This window comes from Calypte anna, chromosome 3 (genome assembly GCF_003957555.1).
Source record: "Calypte anna isolate BGI_N300 chromosome 3, bCalAnn1_v1.p, whole genome shotgun sequence".
Taxonomy (NCBI): Eukaryota; Metazoa; Chordata; class Aves; order Apodiformes; family Trochilidae; genus Calypte; species Calypte anna.
Window position 1 is genome coordinate 30,369,472 of NC_044246.1, and position 23,273 is coordinate 30,392,744.

At 37.5% G+C, this 23,273-nt stretch overlaps 1 protein-coding gene across 1 annotated transcript in view; it reads right to left on the minus strand.

The window, feature by feature from the left end:
• Nucleotides 1-23,273, minus strand: part of ESR1 (estrogen receptor 1) — a 154,602-nt gene that overhangs the window by 72,658 nt on the left and 58,671 nt on the right. Inside the window, 1 exon segment of the mRNA XM_030447266.1 lies at nucleotides 4,095-4,285. Within this exon segment, the coding sequence (XP_030303126.1) occupies nucleotides 4,095-4,285 (191 nt within the window).

The following is a 23,273-nucleotide window of genomic DNA, read 5'->3' on the forward strand; positions in this document are numbered from 1 at the left end:
TCTTTAGTGAATATTTCTGAAATATCCCAGATTTTTTTCTGAGTATACAGCTGTGAGAAAAGGCACAAAAGGTGCACCTGAAGAACGTCAGAAAGCTATATGGAGGAAGTGGAGAACTAGAACAGGGGATTTCTAAAATGCCCGAAAAATTCTGAGATCAAGATACCCTCCAGTATAAGCATCAACCTCTCATTTTTTCTGAATTCCTTGTTTTCCCACTTGGGGTTCTCAGCCCCACATTGTAGGCATCTGTTGGGTGCTTTTAGAGATGCTAAGAGTAATTACTTCCTGTCCTGTACCTTTTGGTGGCTATCCAAAAAATAGTAGATTTAGAAGGAAGAGGCAGGGGAGGGTGTAGGGTGTGAAAAGAGAGTGTATGACAAGGGGATCTTTAATTTGTAAGTGGCATTTGTAAGGCTGATGTTGAAATGTTTTGTCCAGTTCTGACATTCAAATTTCAAAGAGGCTATTATGAGTCGTATGGGATCAGAAAAGGTGCAAAGCCAGAGGACCCAGAAGATAGAAAGCTATCCAGCAGGATATAGAAACATTTTAGTTTTTAAGATATCAAGGTAATTTAATTGTGGCAAGACTTAACTTCCTACAGGCTAGGGATACTAAATACCAAGTCTTGTTCATGGATGAAATTTAAAAGACAAAGTAATTAAATTTAGAAACATAATTGGTTTAGAAGTTGGGACGATTGGAATAAATAATCATTGTAAGAAAGTTCTTGAGACCACATATAAAAGCTTGCCATCTTCTAAAATATTTCCCTCCATCAAGTTACCAGGCTTTGCTAGTGATACCAAATAAGGTTTATATTGAGAGAAGACCAGGCTTAGAGAGATAATGACCCTTCTTGGTCTTAATTTTAGCAGAGAAGTACAGTGTGGTGTGTTGTGACTGCTTGTTATATTTCTGAATTCAAATCAGTTGACCAAGTACACTCCAAAAACTATATCCACTAGGTGAAGAACAGAGAACTCTTCTATCACCTAGCAACCCAGTGTTCTTGGTGCCACATGATTTTCTCTCTTATGAAACATTATACATATAATATCAATCTGCACTTGTTTCTCAAAACAAGGTCCCAAATCACATAAAAGAGACTGACATGGGCAGTTTCAGAAGGCAGCTGAGATTTACCACCACACACCAGTTGTTTAAACAAAACTGAGCGTTTGCACATATTGAGAGACAGATAATAATTCAGGTTACCTTTTAAGCTTTAAGTATTAAACAGAAAAGAAAAACAACAATTCACCACATATTTCCAGAACCACTTCAGCTCTTGAATAACAATGCAGCTATCCATCTCCTCCTCATGTAAGGTCCAATGCAGATGAGAGTTTTCAGATTTTAAATATATACTTATGCAAGCAAGCATAGATACATCAGATATCACTGAGAATAACAGATATATACAGGGAGGAAACTGATTACCCCATACAGATAGTTCAATGTTCATGTCTTTTCCTGTGTTTCTATTAAGAGCCATATAGAAAGCTTGACTACAGTCTATTAATATCAAAGTGCACTATAGCAATTCTCATATGAACTCTCTGATGAGAAACATAAAAATGACCAATAATCTCTGCATCTGCTCACAAAAGTAGCGTGAACATCTTGCATTTAAAGAAAAACATACTATAAACAGAAACAAAAATCTTTGCTGAAAGCATTCTCTGTTAATTTTGTTTATACAAACAAGTCCTGTGTACCTCAAGACAATTTCATCCAATGATACCAAGGATTTTTTCTACTCCTCTTTAGGAATGCATGCAATATATGCAATTCAGATACAATACACATTCTTCTACACGTACACATACATGTTAGAAGTATTCATTCCTAAATATCAATTACAACCTATTTAAAATCTTACCATCTGCAGAGTAAATGGCATGTTTTCTCATTTGTTCCAAATCTAAAAATTACTGTGATTGTTATAAACTGGATACACGTCCAATGAGAATATGTAATCATTGAGGTAGAGATCCCTTCTATATCAAGTAGGAAATTTTAAAAGTCCCTTACTTTATTAAGACTGGTTAACTATGACTTTAAAACTCCTTGAGAGGGCTTTGCATGCCATCTGAGGTCAAGTAATCACAATTCTCTCACAAATGCTCATACTCTTGAATTACTTTATAGTAGAGGAAGTCATTTTTAGTGATATCTGCTAACTACAGAAGAGGTGGATCAACTACAGAAAGTACAGACAAGTTTAATGAACAGGATCAGAAGTCTAGAAAGCTCATTCTATTGAAAAAAGTGAGATTGTTTAGTCTAAAAAACAGAAGACTGAGGAAAGATATGATAACAGTCTTCAACTATGTAAAAGGTTGTTGTAACAAGCCTCTTTCATGCCCACAAGAGACTAGGCAAGAAGCAATGAGCTTAAATTAGAGTAAACATGGCTTAAAGATTAAAAAAGGCATTTTTCAGGACACTGGAAAATTAAGCTTAAAATTTCTAAGGACTGCCCACTTAACCATCATGTTATGTAGAGAAGTGTAGCATGAACACAAACAGATCCATTGTGGAGGACCACACCATTTGTCCACATGAAGACTAAGGAAAAACCGAAGTGGTCATATAGACCCATGGAACTCAATGAAACAGACTCATTTCTTCTTCCATAATGGCCAAATCTGAAGGTCTGTACTGTACATTACTTGATAACTAACTCCTACTTTTGCTTAGGGCTATTTGAGTTTTCACCTTCTTGCTGACTTAGTTCAGTTAGAGTACAAGGACATCATTCCAAAATTCTAATAATTCTGATTTGGTCAGGGGAACTCAAATGAAAAATAATGAAAAATGCTCAATATGAGAGCTGTTTTACTCATGTCATAAGCTCGGGTAAATCATTCTGATATGAAGAGAAAAGCATTTCACCTTGTGTCCCTCCAGCATTGTTTATGTTTGACCTCTGGCTGTCACCACACTCTTTTATAAAAATCATTTGGATGATTGGAAAAGGAGAAAAACAACGATTAGCTAATCACTGACATTCAAATAATTTCATCAATGTCTACCCCACAGTCGATCTGTCATTTTCTTTAATGCAGGGAAAATTCTAAATTGAATGATGGAAGACTTAGTTAAGTCACCTCAGTGGTAGTCATGCAACAAAACAGGCAATAGTCACACCTTCTGATATGTAAAAACTGTTCCTTGCCACATTTACTTCAAAAAAAGAGCAATAGGGATTTCTGTGCTCTTAAATTAACTAGATATTTTTAAAGCATAATGCCTTACTAGTTTTCTGCTTTGAAAGGAAGAAACATGTTTTATATTTTCTGAAATAAACTTAGATACTGAACAGTACCCATATTTTCAATAGAATCATACTTCTTACACAGTTAGCAAATGTTGAACAAAGCAAAAAATTATCTATTACACAGAGTGACAGGCATTTAAAACAAGAATATTGTCAGTCATGGTAACTAACACAGTCTGTTAGATCCCCTTTACTCCACTGGATACCATGCATACTTTTAGCTATGACAAGATTTTGAAATGATCTATTCTTTATGTAGTCCAAAGCACTGCTTTACTGACAGATGCAAATGCTCTTTCATTAAGGAGACTTTCTTTTCTATATTGGTTCTTAAAATACATCTCACATCTTCAAGGAGCTGAGATTTGGATGGAATCATCTTGCTAATGGAGCACTAAATTAAGATTAATAAATCAATCAACATGTATTCATTTTCATCTAACATGGAATTCTCAAAAAAAAAAATGTTTTGGATAAGAACTTAATCACAGGAAAGAGATATACACAGAGTGGTCACCTTGATCCAATAAAGATTTTTAAATTAGATTTCTCACTGACTCCATGATAGACATACCGAAACCTAGGGCAACACAGAGAAGCTCTTCTTCCTTTTACTTTTTCTGACTAAATAACAAAATATTATATACCTGCTAGAAGCACTCGCCAAGTATAGAGCTAAAAATATATGGGAGAGCACAGCTAATTAAAACTCAGCAAATGTTATTGTCCTGGGCTCAGGTTGCAAGTTCTAGTGGCTTCCCAGTTTCCTCAAGAGTAAAGGTGGTTCACTGAAACAATATTTTACCTTGAATACTCCTTTTGAAGAAAGCTTTGCAGCCTTCACAAGACCAGACTCCATAGTGGTAGCCTGAGGCATAGTCATTGCAGACAGCACAGTACCGGGTCTCCTTGGTGGACTCCATGGACAGGCTCCCTTTCTCACTGGTACTGGACATCCTCTCCCGGATGCTGTGGCGCCTGCTATCAGAGCTTGGCCTGTTAATAGGAAAAAAAAAAAAAAAAAAAAAAAAAAGATAAGAAAAAAACACATTTTTCTCAAGACATTACAAAGGAAAAAAAAATGAAACAAATAGTTAAAATCAACTTTTCTTTTTTTTTTTCTTTTTTTTGCGTCTCTGTGCATCTGCTCCCATCCAAAAAGTTCAATACGGCTGTGCTAACAATTGATTGGTTTAGAATCTGAGGCAAAAATCACTTAATGTTTGTACCTGAATTTGCAAGTCACCTAAATTATTAACTGGGCTGTTTTCAAGTATTATTGGCCAATTAGAGATGCAAACTTTCCTAACACTGTCAAAAATACAGTACCATATAAAACAGTTCCTATTCTCATTGCAATACCACTTTCATAAAAATTAAGAAGTGGTTTTAGCACCAGAAGAAAACTCACAAGGTACTTAAAGTGGTTGCCAAAGAATTTTTGTTCTAGTAGAATTTTTGTTCATGTTACTAGATATGTATGAGACATTACTCAACATCCTAGACATGCACATGACCCACATGTGCTGTACACTGCTGAATGAAAACCCAACAAAACTATAGTATAATGGCAATGGATTCACATCTAGTAAGAGACTTTTATGAATAGCTGCTGCAGGCATGGAAGCTGGGGGCTCTCTCTTTGAGTTTTCTTCCTACATACCTAGATTTCTCTTACTGCTTCCTTCAGCACAGCAAAATTTCTCGTGTTTCAGTGAACTAAGGTGTCTAACACCAGCAGTACCTTTGTGCTCAACAACTCCTCAACAACTTTCTGATTCCTTATATGCTCAGCTATTCTCTCATCTCACACAAGTTCCCTGACATCTCCTGCTCCTGTCCATATAAACACCCAAAAGCTCTCTACTAGCCAAAGCCACGTGGATGCTCTCACACATGCTGCCAGCCATCTCCTCAAGGCTGTTTATATATAACGTCTGTCCTCAGATATGATATATTTTCATTGAATAGCTCTGAATGAATTATCTGTTAGTAGAGAAACATGAGGCTTTGCCATGTTAGAAACTGCTACTGGCATCATTCAGAAAAATGGCATTTTTTAAAACCTGAAGTTTAAAGCCTTATATACCAGCTAGTTTTGAATGTTTATTTAAACTTTTGTTACACTGCAAGACAGAAGAAACTGTAAATGGTGAAGTACTAAGATGACACAACTCTGGATTTTTAGTGAGAGTGGAAAGCTGGAGAACATTGCAATTCTCACAAAAGGAATTTAAGAAAGTGAATAGCAAGGAAAAACAATGCTGTGTATTTTAGATGTTAAAATGTGAAAAGTTAAATCAACATCATTCATAAATCATCATGGATTCAACATATCCATGGTTTCTGTAATGACCTCTTTCAGCCCACCAGATCTGGGTAGGTTTTTCTTATCCTTCTCCAAGTCCAAAATTTTCCTTTGAATTTGCTTTATCTCAGTGCCTCATTTAACTGATTACTTTTTTTTGTACTGAGCACTGATCAAAGCTGCTGTTTCTTATCTTCTCCACCCCATTTTCTCCTGCCTGCAGCAAGATCACCTAATGCATCCACGTGGTACAAATTTAAATTAACCACAATGTGACTTTTTAAAGATCCTTTTAGGTGTATATAACTACAATCATCTTCTAAATATTTAAAGGAAATTAGCAAGCAATCAAATAACTTTCAATGTAATTTAAATAGCAGTAGATGAGTCTGTTAGGTGTACATGAACACCTGATAGATATTCGTGGGTTTGGAAACATTTTTTTCAAACCTTCTACAAATACCTAAGACAAGAATAATTTTTTTAAATTATTATGAAAAAGAAATAAAAATAAATTATAGTTTTAAAATTTTTACCTTTTAAAAAGGCACATTAAAAACAGTAAAAGGAAGAAAATGTCAGACTGCAAAACAACCACGTATTATTCCAACTGTGCAGTGATTTTCCAATACCATGCACTCACAAACAAATTTACTAAAGCAATCCTGGTTTCCTAGCTGCATATGAAAGAAAATCATTTCAGCTAATAGGTAAAACGAAAATAAGAAATACCAACATGTACTAGTCATTCATTCCAAATATTTATGTTTTCAACTTTTCAGAATATTTGTCTTCACTGAGATCAAGACTAGGCTCACAAATATGTTTTATTAAAATTGTATTTAATCAAATAATAGTGATATTTAATAATAATAATAAATAATAATAGAGAAAAGAGGAAAAAAATCTGTTTAGAAAAGATAAAAAATCTCACAAAAAATTGACTTTCCAAAGAAAAGAAGGTGCATAAACAGTAGCAAGGCAGATGCTGTAAAAGCAGACATATTCTGCCATGCTGCTTGCAGGGAGTGTGTCCCACAGGGAGTCTGTCCATCCACAGTCACTGAACAGTGGCCACTTTGTCAGAGGCAGGCTGCAGGCAGAAGCAGCAAGACAGCTGCTGACCCCCATGGCATGGGGGTCAGAGTCAGACAGGAGTACTGCACCACATGGTGGGATCACACCTGCACCTAAAGAAGAGTTTGAGTTGGAAGGGACCTTAGAGATCATGTAATCCAACCTCCTGCCTTGGGCAGGGACGCTTCTCAACCAGACCAGGTTGCTCAAAGCCTCATCCAACCTGGCCTTGAACACCTCCAGGGAGGAGGCAGCTACAACTTCTCTAGGCAATCTAGTCCAGAGTCTGGTTTGCACTCTTTTGTGAAAACTGGTCTTTCAGAGTCATCACATCCCACTTGTGAACCTCTTGTAGAAAGCATATTAAAATACCCCTAGCCTCATCCTCCCCAGAACTAACATCTTGCTACCGCTTTTCATTTATACAGTGGAAATTAAAACTGATAATAAACTAACAAACTGATGAACTTGGGATTATCACAACTCTAGTACTTACTAGAGGAGGTGAGGAGGTAATATTTTCAGGGAAAGAGTATCCCAGTACCACAGAGCTTGTTAAATCAAAATAACATCTCAAATTTCATCCAGAAATCAGCTGCTAAATACTGTACATGACAGACCACTGATTCTGTTCTGACAAAAAATAACAGTCTGCTCTTCATCCAGTTTTCATTTAGGTTTCAAGGGTTAGCCTTCTGGAGAACATAGTGCAACAACTTAACCCAACTTGAATAACTTTGGCAAGATCATCATTCCAAAAATACAATAGCAAAACCTTTTCAACAATTTCCTTTGTGATCTATGCAAACAATAACACACACACGCACACAAAAAAAACCCAGTTCTTGTCAACTATGTTTACCAAAGAGAAACACAAATCAAAAAGAAAGAAAACCCCAGATAAAGCTCTCCCCCCAAGGCCCCCACCAAAACAGAACAGATTAGAAAGCAAAAAACTCCTCAGGATTTACTTCTTGATTCCAAGTATAATAACGCAGCAGACATAAAATGGAAAGTGTACTGGAACCCACAGAGCAGGAGAAACTCGTCTTTCCCACTTGCATGTTTTTCCACCTAAGTCACACCAAGTCTGCTCTTCAATAACTGTTTTAGCAAACAAGACAACTCTGCTTTCAACATTCACTCATCACCTGCAGCTCTGAATCAACCCAAAGACCATTAGCCCCATATTGACTACAAGGTAAAAAAGAATGTGTACATGAGGGAATTATAGTTTTGTAACGTATAAATTCAGTTTTTATGCCACTGGAATCTAAAAAGAAGGCGGGATGAATTTAGGATAAGAAAGCACCAAACGCACCCCACAGCCCAGTTTATTCATAACTTCAGTTTTTCTGAAATAATGAGATCTTATAGGTAGGAAGGCTTACGGGAAAAGTTATTTAATCACTTAGAGGAGACACCCTGAGAAATTCTAGTTTTTTGAATTTACTTTCATACAAGAAACTTTAATGTGCAGCTGTTAAATCCTTCTTACCAGAACTCATGGAAGCTCCAATTGTAAGAAGCCTCAAAACCAAGGGCCATTTTAAATGCAGTCAAGGTCTAGAGCGAATGCTTTTCCTCATACTATTCAACATGAAATTAACTTCCTGTTAGACTGTGAATTATCATATGGGGCAAACTATAGATAGAAAAATATTTGAACAGAATTAAGTGCTTGAAAATACTTAAATGGCATCCCAAGGAGAAGTACTGCAATAGGAATGACTAAGTATTCAACAGAAAATTGCCAAGTACATTAAGCATCTCAAATCTGTATTCTCAGAAAGTAACTCAAATGAATCTGAAGTCATATGCCATCCAAAAGTAAACGTAGGCTAAAAGAAAATACCCCAAAATATCTAGGGTTGTACTTAAGCTAAATACAAATTGACAATGGAGAAAGACCTACCCATTGCATGGACAGAACCACAGAGTATTTTTAGGCTAAATGGGACCTCAGGAGGTGGCCCAATGCCAAGCCAACGTTGGCACAAGATGTCTAACATCAATGATGGTGGGTTCCAGCAATGGATCTGAAAGTCAGCATCCCTCCTTGGCTGATACTCCTTTGGCAATGAACATAACTGAGGCCCACCTCAGGGTCCGATAGCCTGTGACTCCTGGTTCTTAGCTCTGAGCATGTTTCCCTCACAGATAAACTCACTTCCTCCCCAAAACAGGATGGTTTCATGTGTGCTGCTAAGGCAGAAGGACCCTTGCATAGCTCCTCTCTCAGCCATGTCCTAGGAGATAATTACTTAGCTAGGGCAAACTGCTTGGGAATGTCAAGATATTGAGCCTTTGTGTTTGCACCTATGACCTGGCCTATTACCTAGTTTAGGTAAATAATAAATATGCAGGCCTTTCTTGCCCCACTATCCTGTTTATTTCCAGACTATCAGCAAATTGATGTCTCTGGCTGTAGCATCACAAATGAGTGTGATAAGCATTTCCCTTAGTCAATGATGACATCGTTTCCAGATTAGTGTCTACCTCACTAAACATGATATTTAAGGTCATCTGGAATTCCTATATGGAATAAACATAGCTGTGAGAATAAGCAGTAGGATGAGAAGGAGCTGCCTGTAATTCAAATCTCTATGTGGACTGCATGGCAAGCCCCTTCTCTTCCATCTCCCACAGTCTGAATTCACTCAGCTTTAAGAAAAATGTGGAAGACCTTCTTGGACATGAAGGTCCAAGAGGAATGGGAGGTGAGTTTAAAAGAGGAGTGATCTTGGTCTATTTGTCAGTGCAGATTAAATTTATGCCAAAAAAATTTTTTGGAATAAATACTGATAAACTGGTTTGGTTTAATTCTATTTATCTCTGCTCCTGGAATCTAAACTACAATTCACTTAAAGGGTAATTTTTATTAGTTTGAAGTGAAGAATAGTGGAGTTACTGTATCTCATGGAGTAGCCCAGAATTCAAAATGTTCTGAAGCCTTGGCAATTTTCTGGTTTGGATTTGGTTTTGAGTTTTATTTTTGGGGGGGGAGGTCTGGTTGTTTGGGGTTTTTTTGTTTTGTTTTGGTTTTTTATGCACAAAAGGTTAATAATTTCTTTCTGTACATAAGGTGAAGAAAAACCCACACACATGCTTTATGTGAATATACATTAAAAGAAGACTATTTTAAATACAGTGTATGGCTAAACTGTACCTTGCAAATGCAACTGAATATCTCATTTATCCCTCCTTTGCCTATGTATGTTAACTTTACTTACCATACTTTTCACAAGGCATCAACTCATCAGTGAATAAATATAATTTCCTAAATGAGCAGTCGTTCTGTCTTTGGGTTTTTGAGGGCTTTTTTGTTTTCTTTTTTGTTTGTTTGGTTGGTTTTTTTGGTTTTAGTTTGTTTTTTTTCAATTCTTCTTTGTTTGTTTTCTGTCTGCTCAGTGTCTGGTGCCTTACTATCAGCACACTATCCAAATCCAGTTAGAACATCAGAATTAATTTCTTTCTGTTATTTCCATGCCACCGTAGCATTTATGAGGTTGGCAGGTGCTAATGAATGTATTTTTCCAATACCTTTGTGAGTTGAAAGGATAAAAAATGAGGTCAAGAGATCTTAAGGTCAGAAGTATGTAATGTGCAACCCAAGTTTTTCAAGTACCCACCATTAAATAGCATTTTGAATGTTCAGAGTGTTACTTCCTTTGTCTGCAATTACAAGGGCAAATTTTCAAGTCTCACAGAAGTCAAACTGTAGAACTTAGATTTAGCAAAAAGAAAATTACAATACAACATCACTACTTGTGAGGAGTTTTCTGTAAATGGTTTCTGAACTTCACAAAATTATTTGTTGCATAATTAGACAGTGAATTTAAGAAGAAAGACAGGTTAGAAGTTAGCTGCCTTCACAAAACACTTCTTGACATTTTTGCCTCATTCCTGTTTTTTCTTTTTTAGTTAGCAGTCTTTGTGAGAAATTAGTCAAAAATTTACAGTGACATATCTCACTATATGAATGACACAATCCAGAGTTGATTCCTTTCATATATTGAAACATCAGTCTACTTACGATTACCTCAACATTGTGAAAATAATTATTACAATAATCACAAAGGCACACAGGGGCCAAATAAGACTTGCAGAGCTCAGCTTAATTTGGGTTTATTAAAAATACAAGTTTGCAAACAACATCATTTCTGTGTGTAGCATCTCACCTCCTAAAGTGGACATCTGGAAGAACAAAATGTTATTCCTTCACCTCATATTTATAGTCACAGACAGCAGGGCTGGGATATGTACGTGAGTTTCTCACTTGCATTAAGGTATCAGGCCATGACAAGAGATTACTCTCATTACTGAGCAGAAGAGGACGTCAGTGATACCTGCTAACAACTATTACTAGTGACACTACACTACAAATCCTTTATTCTACTCCAGTTTAGGAGAAGAAGGGGAAGCTAGTAAGTATGCAGAGGTTGCTGCTGCCAGTGTCAAAGGGAATGTCCCCTCTGTCCTCTCACAGCTGTTCTTTGCCAAGTTTCATTTCACCCACCCAGCTCCTCTAGTCCCATGCTTACACCTACCTCCGCCTTTGGGCTTTTTCTTTCAGTCTTAGTCCCCCTTCCAGAAATTACAAACTCCTCTCCTCTGGAGCCTGGCCTGACTCTGCCTGGCTACTTCTCCCATGCCCAGAATCTCTGCAGGCATCTCACCCAAAGCTCTCCTCTCCCCATCACTACTTATTTTCTTCCTGTCCTGGACAGGAAGGTTCCACTTTTTTGCCTCTCTCTGTACCCTTTTAACCCAGTCTGCCAGGAGTATTTAGCTCCTGTTAATACATAATCTTGCTTTCCTTTGACCTGCCTGACAAGTTCCACAAATACATACTAAACTAAAGAAGGACTGATATACCCTATGTATTATATATATATTATGTATTTTTTACCAATTCTGAACTTGGAATTTCTGAAATTAGGTGGTAAACATCTCATTATGAGTGCTATGAACTATGAACAAGAAAAATTACGTTTAAGTCAATCTAAACAGAATTACAACTGTTCGAAAACCCCACCTAACTCAGAAAACTATTTTCATAATGCCTTTAAAACTATGAAATTTCATTTACATATTTGGCCTTGACTTGCATGATTTGACTCTCTGTCTATTCTTCTCTGGACTGACACTGGACTTTTAACGAGCAAGCCCTTCTCTCAGTAACTACTCCCATTGGAGCCCTCAGATTCTGACACTGCTCATGGGCTAAATCAAGATGTAAGATGTGAGAAGCACATCTTTGAAGAAACAATTAAGGAATGTTATGATGGCCATAATATATGATAAATGCCATAGTATTTCTTTCCAGAATTTCACTTTTGAAAAAAAGAAAAGAAAGAAAGCACCTTGTCCTCTTATTAGTGTTTTGAAGACTATTGAAATCAGCACAGAAATATAATTACTGCAAAGAAAACATTAAGAAAATCCATCCTTTTTAATTTTGAAGGAAAAAAATATTTGCTGTGGGAAGTTTTTTTTTTCCAAAAATCTCAATTTTAAAAGTTATGACAGAATTATATTCAAACACCAAAACATTTTTTTCATGCAATATACACTTACAATGAACTAAACATGTATATAATAACTAAAAAGAACCTACAGATATACGCATATCGGCATTTCTACAAGGTTTACTTGATGCAGAATTTGCTGCTAGAAGGCTGCTGAGACAGTAGTTGAACTGCCCTGCAGTCTCAATGGGAAAGTGAAAGAAAGAATTTACAGAAATTACATGCTCTGCAACCATTATATAGTAGTATTCAGTAAATCAGGGACAATGTATCACTTAAAGACTATTTATCTAGACTTGCCCCATGGAAACTTGTTTTAATGCTTTTAAAACATTTCCAGTGATTAAGCCTCTCTCTGTGGACTGTTTGCTGCTTCACTACCTCATGTCCAGCCTAAAACCTCTCTGCTGCAAATTAAGCTCATTCATCCTCAGCTATTTCCCATTAGCCCAGAGAATAATTCAGCTGCTGCTCTTTCATGGCATATTTTCCCTTTGTAAAGTTCCTGCTATGCCACCTTTCAGCCTTCAGCCTTCCCTACAGAGTCTCCTCTAATTCTTTCATCCTCTTGCTCCTCTCATCAGGACTTTGCTTGCCCCTCAGTGGGCATAAAACTCTGAAAGAGGCCTCATCAGTCTCTCCCAAAACAGCATGTTGACTTTTTAATTTTTTTCTATCCACAGAAGATAATTTACCATTTCTGCAAAAGATCACTCTGTTGACTTGCGTTTAGCTTGGGATCTTCTCTATTCTTTTGATTTACTTTTTATTCTACAGTCCTTTTCCCTACTTAGAAATCCCCCAGTTATTGTACTTGTGCACTGGATCTCTCCTTCCCAAAAGCTGGGCACTGCACTGGCCCTTTGTGAGCTGGAGAAGCATTTAATGTTTCAGATCCTGTTATGGTAAGCAGCACTAGAAAAATGTTCTCTTACTCAGTTACACTTTAGGTGGCCCATTTACCCATCTATACTGCTTTTAACAACTGGCAGATACCATTTGCTTATTTAAATATTAACTGCACTGTTTTATCTTTGAAGTAAGATCTCTGCAAATTATTGTTTTAATATATCTTTTGAATCACTGATCACTAGATAATCCTCCTACTCTTTTAGGAGCACTGCCAGTGAAATAAATATTTTGATCCAATTCCCAAGTAATCACCAGCCAACTTGCTCAGTTTCTCTGTGCCTTTCTGCCTCCTGCCAGGCACAGTTTTTGCCTGGGCACTATGTCTTCAAAACCATCTCCCTCTTTCAATTAAGCAATTCCACAGGCTCTGGTCTATGGAGAGTCATCTCATCTGAGGAAAAACTTTAATCCACTTTCTAAAAGCATGCCAAATTTAATGAAAAAGCTGCTGACAGACAAAGTGCCTCTGGATACCACATAGATATTATTTTCTGGCAGCAGTACACAAATGGTGTGTGGCTGTGGGGCTCTGGGGACAGAAGGAGCAGGGGCCTACGTGTGGCAATCGACTGTGTCCACAAGTGTGTCAAAGTGGAGAGCCTGACGGGCAAACTCTCTGCAAGCATGGAGAAAGGACATCTCCCTTTAGTGTAAACAGTCTGAAGAATAAAGTATATTTGAAGCATGGAAAAAAAACCCCAAAAAACCCCAAAACGACAAAACAACCAGAAGGCCAGCTTCAGCTGACGGTTTCTGGTGCATATCCTCTTCAGCATTCACACTTTTAGAAATATCTCACCTCCGCTGTCTTCATTAAAGCTATGATAAGCCTCAAAAAATGAGCTGGAAAATTGTGCAGCTGCATTTCTTATACCAGTCTTAGAATTATAACGTGGCTTTTGTGAAAAAGTTGAAGTTCAGCCTTTCATATAAGAGTATAAAACATCAAGAAATTGTCTTTTCACTGTTCCTAGCAAACCGTTCACCATTTTCACAGTTTTCACTGTTCTTAGCAAACTGTCTCCAGAATCACTCAGTCACAAGGCTTCTTTTTTTTTTTTCTTTTCCTTTTTTTTCTAACACTCAGATAAAACTAGCACAATCCTACCATCTGAAAGGAGAAGGTTAAATGCACTCAATAGATTGGAAAATTATGCTCCAGGAAAAAGAGTCAGATTCTTACACTTACCTCCAGACTTCTTCAAAGGTAAATGCCAGCAAAAATACAGGAATCAGTCATAAATCCTCTTTCACTATGCCATTATAGGACTTTTATGGGCTTGTGTGTGCCTTTTATTCCCAAGCAAGCCCTCCTTCCAAACATTTCAGATGTACACATTAAGACTGCAGTTTAACCAGTTACCCAAAGTTCCATTAAATTCCTAGGAAAATCCTTCAATGACCAACATTTAACAAGACACTTTAAAGATAAATGCCTGAAAGATATAAATGTTGCCCTTTACACCAAGGAATACAGATTGTATAACATGATATCACAGTTCAGGTAACATTGTTTCCAAAATTCCAGTCTAAAGCAATCTGTCATTTCAAGTGGCTATGTTTGTTTAAATGGCTTTTTAAACTGGAAATGTAACTTTAAGAGGTATGTGGCATTTGAAAATGTACTTTTGAAACAGGACACTGGTACAGCCGCATATGGTCCAGACAAAGAAATCAGAGAGCTCTTGGCCACAGGAAAATAAACCCTGGCAAAATAAAAGACTACTTAAAGTAGTGCTTTTAAGTTCATCAAAGTGCATGCAGACCTCTTGAACCCACTGGTATAAAGCACAGAGTAGAAACAGAAATCTTTCCCCCCCACACACATGGATTAGCACTACTAATCAAAGGACTGGTGACAAAACTACGACAAAAGGCAAGTAAGTAGCCAGTCTGAAAACACATCATGCCAACCAGTCATGACAGCCAGGAAGGGCTGCATTTCACCTGCAGAGCTGGGCTGCTGCAAGCCTTCACAGCACTTCAGTGTGGTTCACATCAACAGAATACCTGTGCTTGGTAGCTTGTTATGTACTCTTCTTCCTCTGTTTAGAAAAATTAACAATAAATAATGTCAAGCTTCAGTCTTGAGAGGTCTATACCTTAGTAGAGAAGATGCAGACCGCAAAGTAACATGCTTTAGTTTGTTCTTTCAAAATAGACACAAGATGGGTGCAGAGAAATACAATGCCTCAGAAAATCTGGGTAGCTGGTGGAGAAGCATTGCTGCATCTGAGCTACTTGACTCATACCTGTCTTCTGGAAAGTGCTGAATTCAAATTTGCATGCCAATATTCATTCTTTGAAGATTAATGAGCAGTAAACCATGTGATAAATATGTTGGACACTGAAACAGAGCAATGAAGTTTGGCAATGACACATCACCTAACTCCTAGGTGTATGCTAGCTTTATAAGGCCCGGCCGTGTTGACACACAGGGAAACAAAATATAATTTCTCTATAACATTTGCCATGCAATGGTCTCCAGAAATAGAAAATTACATATGCTAAAAATATAGTTCAAAGTATAAGAAATAGAAAATAAAATTAATAAGAAATATAACCTGAACACCTTGTTATATAAAGGAAACTCCTCTGCCAAAACGATTTTCAAACTAGTTTTAAATTTCTTAGATCCTGTGGCTCTCCTTTCTTGCAAGGATGGCTGGAAGTGTTCAGCACCACTCTAAGTAACCAATAGATATCACTGCTGAAAATTCAGTGTTAAAGGATACAAAGGTTTTAATTTTTCTTTATGTTCAAGAAGTAGTAAATGCAAACTGCTGCCAGACTGTGCAGTCTTGCTCTCCCTTCATTTCTGGCTATAGACATTTAGGGACAGTATGTAGGGCCAAATAAGTGCTGTTCAACACAAAGTCACAAGACTTGGGGCCAGAGAAGAGGCTAGAAAATGCTAGATGCAGAAGGAAGGATCCCAACTCTGTGGTCCCACTGGCTTACTAATGCAGCCACACTAATTGTGACCAGAAATTGAACAGGGGAAAAACTCTTTCAGTGGCAGCTTCCAATTGATCAGTCTAATGGTTACATCACAATGGTATAAAGTATTAAAATCACAGCTGCAAAACTGGACTCTATTCTTTTCCTCACTTCTCTGCATCTTCTTTCCTGCTTGCAGACTGCAGATCTTTCTGTCTTTCTTCATGTGCATATCTCAATCATCAGTAATAACCAAAGACTAACTACTGAGATTTACATGCCTACACTATCTAAAGTATCACAAAGTAGCTAAATTATTTATTCAGAAAATGCCCACAGACAAATTTGTGTAGTCTGACTATGCAGTCAGTAGTAAGCAAATAGAAAATGGCTCCTGAAAGGTAGGAAGAACATTCACTTAGCCAACTGCATATAATTTATGTTTGCAAAAATGCTTGTTGATATATTTTGGGGGTAACTTATGCAGCAATTTCTAAGAAATTAGGTCTTTGCCTTTTGTGCTGGTGACAATTCTGTTTCAAGAAATGAAGGAGTTGCATTTTGTTTTGGCAAATCCATGTCATCTATGTGTCATTTCTCATTCCTCACAGCAACACAGAATATGCTCAAATGCTCCAGAGGTGCCACAATATTACACCTCATTAATCTTTTCACTTTTTATTGTTGCTAGACAGTAATTGCTCCCTGCCCTCTAAATTACAAAGGAAGGAAAAAGTCTATTAGACAGACACATTCACGCAGAATTAAACATACAGTACTATGGACAAAGCAGTCACACTTCTGTCATGACATTTAAAAACATAAATATTACCTGTTCACATAGGATGCACTTAATACCAGTGTGCTCAACACAGGGAACCCCTGCTGAACCTTATCTTTTTTTTTTTTTTTTACCATTATTATTTTTTAGGTATGAAAACTTCTTATAAATGAAAGGGAAAAATTAATTAATTTCTAGCCCAGATACTCTCTGTTGCATACAGCTGAATGTTGGAAGAGGATGTTTCACTGAGGATGTTTGCAGGACAAATCTATTAACCAACCATGGTCTAGCCCAAGCCTCAAAAGTAAAGCAGCAGCTTAGTGAGACCAAGACTGCAGCCCATCCCTTCTCACTTCTGGTTTTGGAAGGCTGTAAGGATCTCGTCACAGTCCCCTAGCCCTCATGGCTTTAGGACTGAGCAGGAGCCAGCAGCTATGCCTCACCTTTCTTCAATACCCTCCAACAATGTTTCTAATTCTACTTCAGACATCACTCTTCCAGAATATCATCTGCATAAGCAGCAGGTTATGACACAACACCAGGATTTTGTCTAGGCTTTCTGTGGTATAAATATGAACAAAATCAATGCTTGATTTGCAAAGAGTGCAGGTAGTCAAAAGTATATCAAATGTATTTTATAGGACAAATAGGTCAATGTTTGAATTATTTCCCAAAGGCCTCTGTTTTTTTATTTAATTCTGGTTTGGTTTTAATTTTATCCTAACCTTAATCAAAACATTTTGAAACATCAATAACAGTTTTAAAGTTGTACTGTCTTTCTTGATACAGCATTATTAATCTCTGAAATATTCTAATCCCTTTCCATTAGATGCATATTTCTTTTTTTATTTCTACTTGGCATATCTTAGTTGAACCAACATATGTCTGACATCACAATTTTTAAATCTTGGTTTTCATGAAAACAGTCTTGAATATCTCCCACATTCAGAGATAAAAGTTGCAGTGGAAACTCTGATTTTGAATCTGGGATTCAGAATTCAAAGTAGGACACAGACCTTGTCCTTATTTTTTTTATTTTCCCTGTGATATCATCACAAAAGGACCTAGTAGCTGGCAGACACAGATATTCCTCTGGGACAAGGAGACTTTCCTCAATTAATCTGGTACCAAGTCTACCCTACAAAGACCTCCAGGCTCCATTCATGTTATTCTGCTACAGAACTTAAGCATGGCTCTCACCAAAAGGCATGAACTGGACCAATTGGGGACCTGTGCTCACTCATTTCTTATCTCTCCTGTAATAAACAGGACAACTCAGCTCTGCTCTCTTGGGTTTAAGCTGGGGAACAAACTGGAGAGAGAGTGCTGAAGGGGGGCCTGTCTCTTAGGCAATGCAGCTTTCAGGCTGCTTGCCATTTCCAGTCAGATCCACATTTGTTGACAATAAAGTGAATTTGAGAGAGGAAACGAGGCACGTATGAATCAGAAAATGGGTCATACATGGGAACAGCTTGAAGCTATTAATACCTCATGCTGCCATTTAATAAATAATAAGGAAGCTGATGCTAGCCATACAGTGACTGTTTAGATCTTTTGAAAAAGCAGTCCTGGTCTGGCTAATGTTCTTAAATTTTTTTATTTTTATTTTTTTTAATTAAAAAGGGAGGTACAGGAAGCATGAAAATTTGCTTATGTACTGCTTTTTGTACTGAAATGCATCTCTCCCTCTGAAGTGTAAGCTATTCAGTGCTTCACTGACATGAAACAAGAAAAATCCTTCAGCTTAAGTAAGGAATACAAACAGGTCATATCTCAGAATTAATGTCAGAAGCAAATTAGAGAACATGAAAAACTGGTACATTAATTCCTTGCTTCTGTGCAGTCATTCCATATCTACCTATGAAATAAACAAACTCAAGGTAGCGAAACATACAGCTTCATATAAGTACTGAAGTGGAAAGACATTTATGCTGTGTTTTTTCTGAGCAAAATGCTAGGTATGTGTGTTAAACAAGTCTGTAAACCATTTTTGTTCCATTTCAGATAATACATTTAGTAATACCATCACTGACTGAGAACCTACTCAATATGTTGGATGGTTTCACCCTTGCTCATGTATAGCCTCATGTCGTCCTTAAGCAAGTCTGCTCTGAAAGCAATCTACTTGATATTCCACACATAATTTTCAGCAGCACTCTTCACTGTAACAGTTGTACACTCCACAGACACCAGTGGATGTTTATTCGTAGGGGTCCTGTGAAGTTGTATCATCATTACATGTGTTAGGAAATTAGGCAGAGAGGAAGAAAGATATATGCATATAAATTTAGCCTCCTTTGAGGAAGCCAGTGCTACAATCTTACGGATGTCACTTTATTATATTTTCTCTATGCATATGAGAAATATCAAGAACTTAAATAAATTAAGCAATTGACACCCAAAACACGATCTCATTGAGTCCTTCTGAGTGGCAGTTGCTGTTTCAAGAGTGATGGAATTAGATATCTACAGCATAGACCTCTGCCACTTGGGCTATTGAAAAAAACAACTGCTGGGCTGATCCCTTACCTTCTGGGCAAACCTGTTGTAGCAAGAAAAGAAAATAAGAGTTGTGCATATTCATTGGAAGCAAGATTATCTACATAGAGCCAGCTTCATAATCCTTGTTTCTCTGTCATCCTTTATATTTCCCCATGCTCTGTGACATGTACCTGCTTTGTTTCAATACTATTTATAGCTCCTGAAATCAGTCCAAGTCTCAGTTCATGAGTACCTTTAAATACCACTCTTTTTCTCCAGCTCGGTCTTCTTCCAGGGTGTATTGTCCGACTTTACTTTTTCTAGTTCACCCCAGATTCTACCAGGGTACAGTATCTAGTTTCTCCACCTATGGCACTCTCTTTTCTCCATCCATATCCTGGCTGCCAGTTCACAACAGCCTGCTTGAGCACCTCAACATTTCAGAGATTCAAAATTTCTGCATTACCAAGCCCACCATAGTTCTTCACTGCCTCCATTCTGTTCTTCAGAGACCCCCTCTATTTACTCCTCATCCAGTTCTCCAAGCTTACTTTTTTACTGCATTTTTACAGGTGTAGCTTTTGCCCCACTCTTTATAACAGAGATGAAGCAGAATGGCACTAAACACAGAAAGAGGCCAATTTCCTCCTCCCCAGTGCAGTGAGATATGGGCTGCACAGGCAAACTCCGAGGTAGCTGGGCTGCCACCTCACCAAACCTCAACAAGGTTTTATCAGCAGCTCAAATTTGGCCAGGTGCTAGTAGCATCCCTGTCCAATGAGTACTGAGGTGAATATTTTGTTAATAACAGTGATGAAGGGAGAAACTTCACCCTTATCAACTCAATGACCTATACCAAGTGGAAAGGAGTGGGGAGGAGGAGGAAGAGGGGCAAGGCACACAGGGTGGTGGATGTCCTGCAAAGCAAAGCTGTCACTGAGAGAACCTGTATAGGCTTTAGAAATATCCCAACAGTAATCTCAGCTTCAACACTGGAAAATGCAGAGCTACTTATCTGGGATGAAATAAGCCTCTGTAGAAAGACAGAAGAAGCTGGAAAGCAGCTCTACAGAGAATGGAAGATCCTTTCGGTCAAGGTGAACAGCAGTGTGCCCTGGAAGCAAGGAAGGCAAATATGTCCTGGGCTGTATTATTACAAACATAAATAGGATTCTGAGAGCAGAGCTTGTTCCCCTCTCCTTGACACTTAGAAGACTGCTTCCAATTTGGGGCTTTCACACTGAACCAGTCTTTGACAAACTGGATCAAGTCCAGCAGACATCCACCAAAATGAGGAGAGGGATGGAAAAAATCATATATGACAAGATGATGACAGAACTGAAATTGTGTAGTCTTCCAAAGACAGAGCTAAGGCAAGATTTTGTTGCTGTCTCCAACCTTATGATGGGAGAATTCAAAGACAGAGCCAGCCTCTACTTGGAGGTACAGAGTAAAAGGACAAGAGACTTCTGACACAACTTTGAGCAAGGAATATTGTGGTTATACATCTGGAAAACGTTTTTCATAGGGAGAGTTATTCAGCATTCTAACAGATTTTCCTGTATGGATGTGGATTTACCACTCCTGGGTGGAGAAACTCAAACAAAAGTCAAGTGGACAGGGCCTGAGCAACCTGATCTAACTTGGAAGTTAGCCCTGCTTTAAGCAGGATATTGACCAGATAATCTCCAGAGGTTCTTTCAGACTTACATTACTGTCTGATTCTCATCTCTCAGCAACTTGCCTCAGCCCACAGTAATAACTGCAGAGAAAGTCCAGCTCAAAAGCCTTGCAGCTGTGTGATGAAGCAACCTCACACGTTTTGTCAGAGAAGGATGCTTTTGCAATCAAATCAATATACAGTCACTGAGAGAGGATGGACCATACATGATAGATGAAATATTGTATAATTTATCTATCAAATACAAAAAAATTCCCATTTTGAAGAGTGAGATGCTTCAAGAGTTTGTAGCTTAAATTTGAGTATGTTTTCTTTGGAAAATTAAACAAACATGACCCTGATTTGGCAGCATCCCCACTCTATATCAGAGCTACATCTGTAACACAAAGTTGTTTAAGCTGTGAAAATGAAATATTATAAAATCTGGGGTTTTTTTTACAAGTATAACAACAATTTTCTTTTCTCTTTATGATGCCTAGATAGCTCTTTTTGGTCAAAACATAAAAAAAAATATGAGACAGTCATCTAACACAGAAAATATGAGACAAAGATGGACAATTTAAGTGATCAAAAATGAGAGGAACAAAGGCAGACTTACTATTAAGCAGTGTTAACAGAACTGTCTTTAAAAAGGGCAGATTTGCTCCAGGGTGCTTAGATATTTCTCTGCACAATTAGATTTCTTTCCACATTATTTTCACCGGTGGGCAACCTGCTTTAGCAATGTTTGACTCCTTAAGCTGCAATACACCTGGCAGATATTCTTAATACATGCCTCTTACAATTGGATTGCTTCCTATATTGTTGCCATTAAATCTTTCAGCTATTTTGCTTTATATGGCTTTTTATCTCACCACCTTTCTCCATTAACCTGATTAGAATGTTCTCAGATATTTAATATTCTGCTGAACCACCACTTCCAGGGTTTGCATTCTTTATCTTATTACTTATTTATCTTGTTTGTTGAAAATTAGCAAAACAAACGTTTTAAAAAATATTTACAAGCTTCATAAGCTGAAAACACAGATGAGAAGGTGCTATGTGACTTTTGGGCCTCTTTGACAGTGATCAGATTTTACAATACTTCAGTAGTAAAATTAAATTACAGTTCTTAGAGTTAGCACCTTCTCAACTTCCATCTGTTTACAGATCATGTCTCACAGACCTGAACTGCACTTTAAGTAAAATAAATAAATAAATAAATAAAATATACTAGAAAAAAAGTAGGTATTATAAACTCCAGTTTTTACAGGGATGTATATATTAAAAATGCAGTTGAGGTTATCTGGAAATTCAGTACGTTATGAGTTTATAAGTCCTGTTATTTAGGATTTGGGGTCTAAAGTTTTTGCTGCATCTTCTTCTGCAGCTGATGCTTTCTGCACAGCATCTTCCAAACTATTTTTATTTAGCACAAGCTGAGACTTGGAAACACTGAAATGAAACACTGAAAAATCTTCAAAGAAGAATTACAGTTAAAACAAGTTTCCCTATTTGGATATGATGAACAGGGCCCAAAAACACACCACTTACTCACAGAGCTTATGAATAGGAAGTGAAAGGCATGGGCATTAAATGCTCCCCAGTGCTGCCCAGATGCTCACTGGTGCGTCATCCTTGAAAGGAGAGAAGGGCTCTCACTTGTAGCATTCAGCAGATACTCTGCACAGGTGCTGTTGCCTGTTGCCTGGGGATGTAGATTTTGACATCTGGCTGCATTGCAAGATAGCAGCACAGGGAAACAGAATATGTGACATATTCCACCCAAATTGATTCAAGGTGGACTGCACTCTGGAACAGTCACTGTAGACTAAAATTCCACCCATTGGATGTGAAGTGGTTACATGCATGGCCACTCATTTTTAGCCACCGACTGATTTTTTAAGACTTTCAACATTTACTGTTATTTTTTTTAACTTTTACTGATGGCTTCCATACACTGAAGAAAAGGGAGGCATCTCTTCATATTTATATAGATGCTGGCTGCTGTGGCATTAAGACTGTCACTGCAATGATTGGAGGAATCACTGAAATTGCTGTGCAAATCTATTAATATTTTAGCTCTGGGTTTTCTGAGGAGCATATTTCCTTTCTCTAGTAAAAGATTAAAATAAAATGCCCAGATCACTCCCAAATCCAATATTGCTATCAGTATCTTTACAAGGAAGAAGATTATCCTGCAGATTTATGATCTTCTTGTCTCTAACAGGTATCTCAGTAAGTTTGTGGTATGTTAAATCCAGCAATCTGAATCTCACAAGTTCACCAAA